The 14,367-nt window shown below is 27.8% G+C and overlaps 1 protein-coding gene across 1 annotated transcript in view; it reads right to left on the reverse strand.

The window, feature by feature from the left end:
- Positions 1 to 14,367, reverse strand: part of LOC142330093 (allatostatin-A receptor-like) — a 613,143-nt gene that overhangs the window by 545,856 nt on the left and 52,920 nt on the right. The window contains exon 2 of the mRNA XM_075375153.1: positions 7,528 to 7,756. Coding sequence (XP_075231268.1) covers positions 7,528 to 7,756 — 229 coding nt within the window. The remainder of the gene's footprint in view (positions 1 to 7,527; positions 7,757 to 14,367) is intronic.

The raw sequence follows: 14,367 nt of genomic DNA on the forward strand, positions 1-14,367 counted from the left end.
TATGCCATCATCGGGAAGTCCCGACCCGTCCACTCTTGAATGTGGGTGGGCCCGAACACCCTAGACAAAAAGACTACCACCCTGATCCTGAACGTCGCCACGCTTTGACCCTATTTTTTTTTTAAATTAGTAATTTTTTAATTAGTAAGACTTGACTGTCAAATTTATTTGAATGAAAAAATCTAGCAAATAATCAACGATCAACGCGATATAACTTTGATATTCGGGTTCAATTGCTGATATTGTCTAAATTGTTATTGCTCGTATTTTGGAAATCCTACCTCGTATTTTATAATTCACAATACCTTTTTTCCTTACACCGTATTATAAAAAATAATAAATTGTAAGGAAAAAAGTGTTTACCACGAAATAACTTAAAATAAACTACATTATTCAAACTGTTAAAATTATTTATTTTTTTTTTTCATATACTGTATGTTCTTTATAAGCTTTATAACAAATTATATGGTTGAAATATTTAATAAAATGAAAAAGAAATGTTTTGCCACTACATCCAAATCCGTTATTGTGTATTGTGGATATTTACTTAAGTTAAAGAAATATTGTGATAGGGAAAAATTTCGGTTTTCAGATTTCAACGGAAATATCCATTTTGACCATCCATGAATCCATTTTGACTAGTTACAGCGTGACGTCTGTGAAAACATATATGCGTAAGTATCTTGCATAACTCAAAAAAGGTTAGACGTAGGATGTTGAAATTTTGGATTTAGGACTCTTTCTTAACTGTAGTAATAAGCTCTCATTGAGAGCTTTTCATCGATATATCATGTTGTACTTATTTTCATTGATTCCAGAGGTATAGCCAAAGAAAATTTTAATTAATGAAATATTTGGTTCTTATAGGGAAGGCATATCAGTTCGAGTCAGACTTCAAATCCTCTTTTTTTTAATCTAAATATATTGATTTATTAATAATTATGAACCTCTGATCATAAAAATATGTTATGATAAATATTAATTTAATCATTGGAATTAAAAAACAAAAAAATGAAAAGCTATTAGAAGTTATTGATGAAATACAATTTTATGTACTTTTCTTTTTTAAAACATGTGGCTATGTAATTTAATAGGCATACAAGGAATTTACGTGGTGTCCATATCAGATTTCTCTATTTAGAAAGTTCTTTCCCAAATACACTTTAAGAAAAATTCAATTATTGTAATAAAATATTATTTTCTAATTAAAACATATTGCATAACATTTCCATAAATTCATTCTGTGACATACGTAAATATTAAATTGAAACAATTCTTTACATTTATTGTACTATGATTTTATATATATATATATATATATATATATATATATATATATATATAAAATGCAATAATATGATGCATGATAAAAAAATAACCAGAATCTTTTTGTTCTGCTCTATGTCTTTTCTATACATTTACAGAGACATTAAATGTGTAGTTTTAATCGGAAAACCATTTAATAAGGACTTTATTACATTAAATTACTTTATTACTTGTCGCGATATATTTTATTAATAAATCACGGAAAAAAATATTTACTTTAAAATGGAATTAAGTGCAGTGGTACGGTGAAGGTATTATAAAAAGCTTTTGGAGAGTATATCATTTTGACACTACAATCTACTAGTAGTAAAAACGGTTTCAAATAGGCCATAAAGATGTTGAAGAGGACAAAAGGGTTGGATATCCTAACACATCAAAAATGATGAAAATATCAACAAAATGAAGAACATTATGATCTATAATCACTGAATCACTATTAAAGAAGTTGCTGAAGAAGTAGGAATTTCTTATTCCAGGTACGAGGAGAAGCAAATTTTACTGTCATTTTGTATATAAAACGAAAAACAGAAATATTTGTTTTAAAAATGTTTAATTTTCAAGAAAACAACATCGCAAAACGATTTCAGCAGTAAAATATTTAGCTGATATTCTTCATCACTCAAAATTACTCAAACTTGTCATGGCAAGCCGTGAAAATGTTTTTTTCACTGAGTTTATTTCTTTATAAAGATGAAGTCGATATACTGATGAAAATTAGAAATAAACTTCATCAAAAGTTTATTTCTGTTATACTGAAATATTAATATTTTGTGGAACTATAGATGTTAAATTGTATGGGAAGACAATGGTAAAGAAGGTTGACTATACATTTTAAGGATTTTTCATTTGCGGACGTCTGTAGAAAGGAGTATCATTATATCTTCGATCTTATTTTTTGAATTTTTACATTATTCTAAGAGTATTTATCGTTTATCAACTGTCGTTATTCAATTATCGTTAAATGATATCGTTAATCAGTTTACTGGTTTGATGCATCATTCATTCCATTATTTTCAATTCTTTGACAATATTTTAATCTCAACATACCTCTTACATCATGCACAATTCTGTTTCGTATAATATCTTACTTTACTATCTTTTTTATTATCTTCAACATGTTAGTTTAGAAATTAATTGATAATTGTTGCGGCTTTATACTGAATATAAGATGAGTTTACAATTTAAAAAATATTATTAACAAGATAAATCCCATATTATTTAATGAGCCAACTTAAGTTACGTGTTAGGTTAACTGCCTAAGTCTGCGGGAATTAAAAAAAAGATTTTTTTATCATAATTTAATTTCATATGTTATTTTTATTTTCGTATGAATATCCGGAAGTCTCCATATCAACGGCAAATTCAAAACTAAATCTCTACGTTTTTCATTGGTACTGTACTTTTTGAGATTATTATGAAATCTTCAAGCCAGCAGAGTCTTTCAAGATTTAATGTGTCTTCTCTGACGACAGATTTAAATTTGGTAGTCTCTAATAACTTGATAGTAGCCATTACTAAAACATTCTACAATTTAGTTCATCATAATTCTTTGTTTGCATTATCTTTGTAGCGTTCTTTTATGTGTAAAATCAAGAGAATTAAAAAATATTTTTATCTGTATAGAATATTATCAGTAAATAATAAAAGTAAACAATAGAAATACATAAAACTGTCTAAATTAGGTAATCTTATAAATCACTTGATGGAAACAATTGGGCATTATTATTATTATATCTCATTAAAAATTAGTTTTATTACGTAATTTACTATTTATTTTTAGAAAATATAAAAGAATTACGTAAAATTGTAAATGAAAATTAATTTATTTTCACTTGCATTACGTAAAAAAAGAAAAACTTGCGTTTAAGTATATGTTGTTTATATATGTTTAAGACTTGTTGCAATTTAAATCGACTATACATGTCTATATTAGGTAGTTTATATCTTATAATAAATACCCATTTTTATGGAATGTCTTCTTTTTTTTCAATGCCTCATTTTATTTAAATTTTTTTAAATATGTACATGTACCTAACAATATGCTATACTAATGTATAAACGAATGGTTCACAAAAGAAAAATATACATATCCTATATTCACTGGCGTGAAAATTATTTTTAATGTATCTGTAGAGTAATTTTGCCTCTATGTTATTATATTAATTGAATATCATGAGGAAACGGTCCATTAAGTTGTAATGCCAATTGGTAAAATTGAAGAAAAGTAAATAATCTTATAAATTAAATTGAATATTTTAATGAAATTTTTATTGTTGTCTTTAAAAAATAATGGTTCTATGCTGATGCAATTATAAACTTGGCAGTATATATGATTTTACTCAGACAATAAAACAGACGATTAAAAATTTCTAAGATAGAAGCGTATTGGTATTATTTAACAAATAATATTTTCTATTAAAACTGAAAATTAAAGATCAGTATGTAAATACTATAGTAAATTATTATTTCCTTTTAAGATTCATTTTAAGAATTTTTTTAAAGAATGTAATAATTAACTTACGTAGCTAACAAATAATATTTACAATGTTAATAATAAATCTATTCTGAGTGAACGAATATCGAAATTTATTATAACAATTTATTTGTTACTAGATCAGTGACAATGTAAGCCGAGAAGGTAAATAAATTTGGAGAATCCTGATGTCGTCTACTCTCTCCCATTACTCACTTCATTACTTTAACTAGATTCTCTTCTACCACAATGATAAAACCCAAGTAAAAACTCTTTGAGAAAAAGATATAAATCTCAATTACTTCTCGTATTTTCAATAAAACGTTACACACAAAAAAAGGAAAAAAATACAATTACGAAACTCTTTTTTTTGAAAATTCGAAGTAAATAAGGATTAACTTTTAAAAGATTTACGAGTACGAATTTTGTTAATCTTTAAAAGATCTGACATCGGTTGTAGAAAATATATACCTAACATTTTTTTTTTTAATAAAATATATTATTTTTAGGGAAATAATAAAAAATGAGTATTAAGCAATCGTATCATTTTTTAGACAACGACAACATGTGTACTAATTCTTACAGGTGAATTCGAATACTTTGATTCACATTTATCAAATTAGAAATTCTTTAGGTGTGCTGAGTATTTTGTAATTTATTATTTTTTTATAAAATAATTTTTTAAGAGATGATTAAAATGATATTAACTTGATATGTTCAAAATAGTTTTATCTTTTTAAAATTATACTTAACATTCTATTAGTTTAGTTTAAGCACCTGGATGAGATCGTGAAATACTCGATTTGTTTACTATTTACATTCTGTTTGTTTACATTCTGTGTGTTTATAACGTGTGTGGGCCAGCTGAGTCACAACAATAAAAACATCATAAGAACTAATTTATTTTATACAGTTCACTAAAAATGTGTAAAAACAACAGTGTAAAAATTATTTCACGTGAAGTAACATCAACCAGCACCATTTAAAAGTAAGTTAGTCTTATTTAAAATTTTTCATCCTAAAAATACAAATATTCATAAAGAATTCATACAAGATTACTACCGTATGAAGTATTTAGATTACGTCAGTTCTTAGACATTGTAAATCTCTGTAGACATTGTAAAGCATATTTTATCTTTCATACATAGCTATTCTTTCTTCTCCTCTAAGTATAAGTATGTCTCTCTCTCTCACTCTCTCTCTCTCTCTCTCTCTCACTCTCTCTCGCTCTCTCTCTCTCACTCTCCCACTCTTACTCACTCTTACTCTTTCTACAGTACACTCTCTTTCTATACAACCACTAATCATGTAAATACTTCCCAGCCGATCTCCATTTATAAACTCTAAAAAAAATTCTAAATGAACTCTGCCATCAAGATATGGATCACTTGGGAAATAACATAGATGGTTTCTCTTGTTCCTTTCTTCACCTAAACTTCTACGCGCAACCGGTTTCCTTTACTATTCTTTACCCACTAAGTATAAAGTCTGTGGGCTTATTAATTGGCAGCCTATCATAGTGTAGATTTCAGTTTGTGACATTTTATAATTGTATTGCTCATTCCTGTTAATACCCCATCACCCCACAGACATCCTCGTTTCCTGTCAGCGACTGTTTATTCAGAATATCTTTATTCGTTTCTAATATCCGTATTTGATTTCCCTTCCCTAATCCCAATTCAGGGACTCATCCTGATGGTTCTGCCAACACTAAAGAAAGAAAGCTTAAATTTAAATATCTACTCATACAATTTTATTCATTCATATATATTTTTTATTTGGAAAATATTCTGTTTATTTTTTAAATATTATACCGATTTTTACTTTATATTGGTGTACATATTTAATTTTTTTTTTTTTGTAATTGTAATAATTCTCTAACCAATAATAATTTGATCATATAACTCATTATAACATTAAATTTTTTTTTTTTGTCTTCAGTCATTTTACTGGTTTGATGTAGCTCTCCAAGATTCCCTGTCTAGTGCTAGTCGTTTTCATTTCAGTATACCCTCTACATCCTACATCCCCAACAATTTGTTTTACATACTCCAAACGTGGCCTGCCTACACAATTTTTCCCTTCTACCTGTCCTTCCAATATTAAAGCGACTATTCCAGGATGCCTTAGTATGTGGCCTATAAGTCTGTCTCTTTTTTTAACTATATTTTTCCAAATGCTTCTTTCTTCATCTATTTGCCGCAATACCTCTTCATTTGTCACTTTATCCACCCATCTGATTTTTAACATTCTCCTATAGCACCACATTTCAAAAGCTTCTAATCTTTTCTTCTCAGATACTCCGATTGTCCAAGTTTCACTTCCATATAAAGCGACACTCCAAACATACACTTTCAAAAATCTTTTCCTGATATTTAAATTAATTTTTGATGTAAACAAATTATATTTCTTACTGAAGGCTCGTTTAGCTTGTGCTATTCGGCATTTTATATCGCTCCTGCTTCGTCCATCTTTAGTAATTTTCAACATTAACATTTAATATTTATTTACAGCAACATGTACAGCAACATGTACAACAGTAACATTAAATATTTATTTAATATTTTTTGTGTTCAAACTTTACAACTGGAATTATAAAGTTTATCATTGTAAAGTTCATCGAAAGAATATCATTCATTTTTTGATTTAATAGTAAATTGAAACTGATTAACTTCTATTATATATGAAAATCAACTACGAGTGATTAAATGTTGCTTTACCTCTTGAATTTCTACTTTTATTAATAAATGCAGGAATAAATTTTAATTTTAATTTTTTTTTCTTAATTAAAAAAGTAATTTTGGGTTATAAAGTCTTTTACATTGAAAAATTTACAGCAGTTCAGTTGAGGGTGGATATGCTATGATATTTTCGTACTCCGTTGATACGTAAATTTGTTAATATTGTCTTAAAAATTTAGTTACTATAAATAAATAAATAAATATATTTATTTATACAATCAGGGATACTTGTTTACGGTACCAAAATAATTAATGAAATTGTTTTTATTGGACTTTGATCACGATGAAATAAAGTAATGAAAAATTTATTAACGGTTACGTTAAAAAAGGGATTTTCAATTTTTTTTCACCCTCAAGCTCATATTTTTAACCTGTACTGGACCGAAGGCTGCAATAAAGCAATACAATATTTTATTCGAATACTTAAATATTTGTATTGCTTTTGTAGTTTATACTGGTTTCTTTAACCAACAGAGAATATCCCACTATATGTTACTTTTGAGTAATGGAAGGTATTTTTAAACAAGTTAAATACTAAACAATATTAAATACTATAATATTGCAATACATACCAATGTCATTGATTAAATAATTAACTTAATTTCACTACATGCATTTGTTATTATTATTATTATGTTTAATTCAATTAAAATTGAGGTACATTAGGTAAACCTTGTGCGTATACGGTTATGGCTTTAAATTTCAATACTAAACAAAATTTACGTACGCAAAACGATTAACGATGCTTTTCATCTTTTGAAATGTAATTTATTTCAACATACTTATACTTCAGACAGATATTTGTATAATGAAGTAACATGCATGCCGCTACCTTCTGTCAACTGCAGTTATTTAGTTCCCAAAATTACCGACTTTGTGTTTCGATATTATCTTCATTAACTATTAATATAAAATTATATATAGCAAAAGATTACATATATTTTCAAATTTTGGGTTATAAAAATAAATTAAATATTCTACTCTTACCTGGAAAAGTGGTTTGTTATGTCCATCTGGTCTATTGACTGGATCAAATTGCAGATAAACGCAAGCTGTTTGAAGATTACTGGCATGATAATACGTGACAACGCCGTGTGACATAAATACCGGTACACAGACAACGACTATCACAACCCACGTTATTAATATAGCTGTAAAAGCATTACGTTCTGTTCTTACAGACATTGAAGCGATCGGATGTACCACAGCCAGAAACCTGGAATAAAGATATTTATTGAAATTTTATCTAAAATTGGAATAAAATAAATAAAAATAAATGTACAGATATAGAGTATAGAGTTATACTTTTTATAAAACGTTGGCATGCAATGATTATTATATTTCAAAGATAAGTTGTACTAATGTCACCTGACTTTTTCAGCTCTTACAGTAGAGGTGATTGAGTTTTTCTCTTTATTCCGTGCTATGTTGAGCCGTTTGGTGCTGCACTCTAGCATCTATTAGCGCTGGCCGGCGAGTTTGTCTTGTACGATCATTCGAGTGTAGGATCCCGCTTGGAGTGGTCATGATTTGTTTAATGTAACATTTCATTCTAGTGCAGAATAGTTTTATTTTGCAGTCTAGCACGCGCGCACGTGCTAAAGTCTAATGTGGCTTTTAGTGTTTATTGATAATGTTCAATTGTATCATTTTGACTATTGTGTCATTTATTCATCAGTCTAATGTGAATTGTTTTTTCGATATTCAAAAAATGTCTAATGTGACAAATTAAAATGTAACGATTCAAGAAGAACATGTTTTAGTTCATTTCATCATTTCAACCATCATTTCAAAATACAGTCCATACTCGCTCTACAACTTAACACGCTTTTAAAATTATCTACTTTAATTATCAGTCACACAGTAATAGCCTAAAAAATTTGGAAACAAGAAGGCGCTTAAAAACCGTCTGTATAATATTTTTATGTAAAATCTACATCTATTTAAACTGAAATAATTACAGTGCATTCGAAAAATCGCTACAGTAAGCTTTAGAATTATGTGGTACATTCTATTTTTTCAGCGTTAGGTTGGTTGCTCTGTGGGTCCGTTGGGCGTTATTCAGTAATAAAGCAAGACGTCAGTTGTTGAGTTATGATTGAACTTTTTTCATTTCGTGTTGTTTCGTTTATCATAATCAATAGTTGCGACAAACCTAATTGTTTTTTCGGTATAGGAAACCATTTTTCTCGTTGAACAAGTCTTTTGTGAAGGTGACAAGTGTACTGATTTAGTGAACCACAAGTTTTCAGAAAAATCTCCAAATAATCCTGTTTCTCATCGCATTGCAGTTCACTCTTATCGGAAAATTTCGGACAAGTGTCTCTGTTGAAGACGCTGATCGAAATGCAAAACCACCTAAACGAACAGAAGCTGCTTGATATTTCGGATGCTATGGCCCAAAGTCCATCGCAGTCATTAAGTATGTTTCCACAGCAGCAAGATATCGGACTTTACCCACCGGGTTGGTCTAGTGGTGAACGCGTCTTTCCAAATCAGCTGATTTGGAAATAAAGTCAGTTATTTTTACACGGATTTGAATACTAAATCGTGGATACCGGTGTTATTTGGTAGTTGGGTTTCAATTAACCACACATCTCAGGAATGGTCGAACTGAGACTATACAAGACTATACTTTATTTTCACTCATACAAATCATCCTCATTCATCCTCTGAAGTATTATCTGAACGGTAATTACCAGAGGCTAAACAGTAAAAAAGAAAGATATCGGACTGTAAGAAAAGAACTGAAACTTTTCTCTACAAAAGAATGTATGCTCAAGAACTGAAACCTACAGATCATGCCAAAAGACTAAATTATTACCAATGGTTTAAACATATTCCTGATTAAAATTCCTTAGGTATCCTCGGCATTACGTTTTTGTAGATGAAGCGTGGTTTCATCTGGGAAGGTATATTAATTCCCAGAATACAAGACTGTGGTCGACAACTAACCCACATGACAAGCGAAAAATCTTTACATGAATTGAAAATTGGAGTCTGGGTCGCGTGAGTAGACACATATTGTGAATTGAATTTTTTTTTTAAATACAGTTAATGGTGGCCGTTACTGTGCTGTTTTTACAAATTTCATTTGTCAGTTAACAGAAATAGAAATCAATAATTGTTAGTTGATTCTACCGGTGCCTGCCGCCAGTACCAATTGTCAATGGAATCCTACTTTGCCAAATTCATATGGCGTAATATGATAGGGGAACGAGAACCTGTTCCAGAAAATACTCGATACCATAGAAATACCTGGCCGCTGGAAGGCACCATGCTGGATCAGTAAGTAAATTTTCCTTGGTGAAATGTTCATCACGGAATGAAAAATCATAAGATTTTTCAGATTTAGGTAAAACAGTGGTTGATATTTATAATTGATGCCGATTTTTTTTTGGTTTTTAAATAATATTCGCGCAAACATATACATCATGTACGATTTATCAATGTTGATGATATTTTGAATAAAAAGCGTTCACGTGTACGGTTTTGTGGCAGTAATTTATAAATTTGACACATCGGATCGAACATGTCAACAGTATTTTTGTGCTATTATAAAACAAATATTTATTACGATAAATTAAAATCTCTGGATTTATTACATTCAATAATCCTATTCCATTCAATTAATCGCTTCAAATATCCTATACATAGTTACCAAAGTTTTTAAAATAATAATAATATAAATCGATTATTATTTTAATTTGTAGAACAAATAGTGTACACATATATCAAATAAATGAATAAAATAAAATAAATCTTAAAATATATGAATTGAAAAAAGGCATCTTTTTATTAAGATTAGTAGATATTCATTAGTTTGTTAGTTTCTGTTTTGGTTATTATTCTTTTTATTATTTTGAAACGTTAAATATTTGTGTTTATTTTAACTTTGATAATTTAAATAATATTTTTGTATCTTAAAATGAAAACATTTTATTATCCCTAATAAAAAAAAATTATGAAAACTATTTTAACCATTGTGCAAAGTATTAGGTAAAAAATAAGTCTAAATTATACTGATGAAATTTTTCTCAGACCGAAATTATAATCTTAATATACTAATTATAAGTAACATAAGGAAGCTCAATTTATTTTTGGGACAACAGCAGTGGAAAGAAAATGTATAATATAAAACCGTTTTTAAAGATGTAAAATATATGTAAAGCTCTATTCATAGGCGCAATAAATCTTTCAGAAGGTATTACGTACAACCACAAGAGACAACTTAATATGAAGTTTCCAAAAATAAGCAGATTCATAATAAAAGTACATTAATCCTTAAAGTCGCCATATTTTTCGTTTTTATAAACTAGAAAAATTGTGATAAAACTTACAACAATATTCTAAATGTATGTATGTATATTAATGTGTGTGTATGTTTGTGCTTGTATGTGCGCGTTATCGTGTTTGCGCGCGGTTTGTGCCATTACCAATATAAAAATGAAAATATACTACAATATCTTTTCTCACAACTATTTGGAAACCTCTTGGCTCACATATTTTCATAATGTTAAAGAAGAATTTAAAATTTGATAAGAGCACTTTAAATAGAACCACCTCAAACTGAAATATCTGCAATTAAAAAGAGGTCTCTTCCCTACCCTGCTGTACGATGACCTTTTGTTTCGAGTAAACTGTAAAAACTTAATACTTAATATTTTTATAGATCTCTTGATTTCAATAGGCGGAGAAAAAGAGAATCTAATTTTGTAAGTTATGAACAAGCTAAAGTATACTCCGAATTTCTTAAAAAGCTATTTTTTTAATAAATTCCCGTATACTACAATTAAAAAGGGAAATTAGTAATTAAAATGATTAAGTAATTAATACAAATAGGTTTTACTTGTATAATAAATAATTCATGGGCAAAAATCAACCTGTTAGACTGTTAAATTAAAACTTAATATTAACTATAGTAATTTTTTGTTAAAAATTACTATAAGATGCGTTAAACAGAATACGGACTCAGCATGATAGGTGCGCCTATTTCCTGTATAAATGGGGTAAAACACCGATGCCCCTTTGTGAGTGTGGTGAAAATCAAACTGCCACACACATCACAGAAGTTTGCCCTACGGGAAATTTTTAAAAATGTTCCTAAGAATATTCATATTCTAAATATAAGAATATGTATAAATAATATAATATATAAAATATATAATTATATAATTTAATAATAAATATATACAATTTAGAGTATTCACTGTAAATATAACACCCCCTCCAATAAAGGTTAAAGCAAGAACGTAAAACTTTTCTGTGTTTAAGGTCCATGGTTTATAATTTTGGAAAATTTTAGACATATTTTGTTGGCCCTATTATGTCTTATTTATAAAATTCAAAAAGATTTTTTTTATATATTAAAACCCAAGGGAGATCAAACGAAAGAACAAAATACATATATTTAAATTTTAAGAGTGGGGGTTGATTTTTTAAAATATAAATAGATAATATATATCGTTCAAAAAAAAATTTCCTAAATTGCCTCTGAAGAAAATTGGGTTTTTCGCGATTTCCCCCCACCGCCTTAACGAATTTTTTAGAAAAAATAATATGATCAATTTTCTTATATGTCGAAATATTTGAGCCAAATTTAAAAGAAAATCGTTTCGGTTAAGCCTGAGGTAAAAGATCAAAAGCAATTCGATACATATATATACATACTTACCTTTTGTCTAGATGAACAAATTGGACTCTAAACTTAAAAAATTTCAGAAATTCTAATACCACATTTTTCATATTTTCCCGTTTAATATACACATTCCAGCTATATTCGGAAAAATAATATATATTTGGTGAGTAATAAAACTTAAAATTAGATGCATTTTTTTTTAAAAATGTCCTTTCAAGTATATTAATATTTTGTGTTGCTAAATAATCTCTCAGAGATGACCACGTAGCTCCCGGGATTGTTTTTTTGTGTAGATCGGCTGAATTTAATTTAATTAAATCGCGTTTATTCTAATCGATGTCTGTCAATTTCAGACAATTTTATTGAATCAATTTTTTTTTTATCTTTAGGTTCCACAGAAAAATTTCAAATAATTTTGATTTGTCCGTTTTAATTCTTTTACAAATATAATAACGTACATATGATTATTAAATCATTATAAATGAATTGATTTTAACTAGATTGGAATTTATAATTATAATTAAAATCTTTGTAATTTTTCCTATTACTTCACTTGAATTATTCACCCAATTTTTCTCTTTCTGTTGACGATAAATAGATGTCGGTTGTGTTCATATTGGAGAAATTTAGATAAAAATAAAATTATAATAATCTCGTAACGAGCTCACCCGTTTTATTTGTGAGAAACTTTCTTAAAGTTTGTTATTTATAAACATAATATAACATTATAATTGACTAAAAACTTCAAAAACTGTTACAGAATTTAGTAAATACAACTTTATTTAAACGTAATATGTAAAACGTATATCTATCAGTTTTTCTGATTTTTTTTCTATTTTTATAACTAGTTCTTATTTTTCACGTATTGCTTTTGATTTTTAATTAAAATAACATATACTGACAGGTAATTAATTACCCGTCAATACACGTTAACAACCTATATACTCAACCAAAAGAAAAATAAATATTGTTTAATTTTATATTCAAACTTTAAAATAGCAGTATGTTTTTTATACAATAAATAAATGAAGTTTTATAACAATATTCATTGATAGTCGTTTAAGTCACTATTTCACATTTATTGATTATTAGCATTAAATTATTAGTACTATAAAAGTATAAACATGTTTAATTTTCAAACAAAATAATTACTTCAACTCATTTATATAGCGTACAAGAAATTTTATTACATACTTTGTTCAATAAAATAATAGTTATTTTTTTGTATTCAGTTAAAAGGGTGAAAAATTGATCAATTTTAGGTTTTGGAAATTTGGTTACGTATTTATCTTTTAACTGATGACCTTGAATGCTTTAGTTGTATGCTGGTGACTGTATATTTTATTAACAAACGTAATTAAATACATGATTGATTGTAAAATAATAGTTTTGTATATTAATATCAATTAAGCTGTGTAATATTGAGTAAAATAGTTTTTAGGGAAACGTTTTAGTTCCAGAAAATACATAATACGCGTAATTACGAATATTTTTAAGCATACGTTGGGGAAAATTTTAATTTCAATTTTTACTTTTTAATAAAAACAACAAGTTAAATTAATAAAATGGATTTAAACTGGAACAGCTTGTTTTCATATCCATTTAAAAAATATGAAATTAAAATTAGAGTATGTAATATATAAATTCATTTTTATAGACTTAGTGCTCCCGTATGGTGGAGATTTAATGAGGGAAGACGTTATAAAAAAGCTACACTGTTATTGTCTTTTCATAAATAAAATGATGTGATATATATTCAATTTTTTTAGAAATTCATGAATATTTGATAGTAAATACTTAATAATTTTAATGTAGATATTAGAAAATTATGATATTAAAAAATAAAGTTACGAATAATATCCGTTATCAAATTATTTCTCTTTTTCTGTTTAGCTTCCGAAACCACTGTAAGGTATTACTTAAGAGAATGAATGAGGTTATGATGAATGGAAGTGAAGTGTAGTCTTGTACAGTCTCAGGTCGACCATTCCTGAGATATGTGATTAATTGAATCCCAACCATCAAAGAACATCGGTATCCAACATCTAGTATTCAAATCCGTATAAAAGTAACTGACTTTACTAGGACTTGAACGCTGGAACTCTCGACTTCCAAATCAGCTGCTTTGGAAAGACACGGTTCAAAACCTAATAAGGTTTTGAACTCTCGACTTTGAAATCAGCTCATTT

The sequence above is a fragment of the Lycorma delicatula genome, chromosome 9 (assembly GCF_047948215.1).
Source record: "Lycorma delicatula isolate Av1 chromosome 9, ASM4794821v1, whole genome shotgun sequence".
Classification (NCBI taxonomy): Eukaryota; Metazoa; Arthropoda; class Insecta; order Hemiptera; family Fulgoridae; genus Lycorma; species Lycorma delicatula.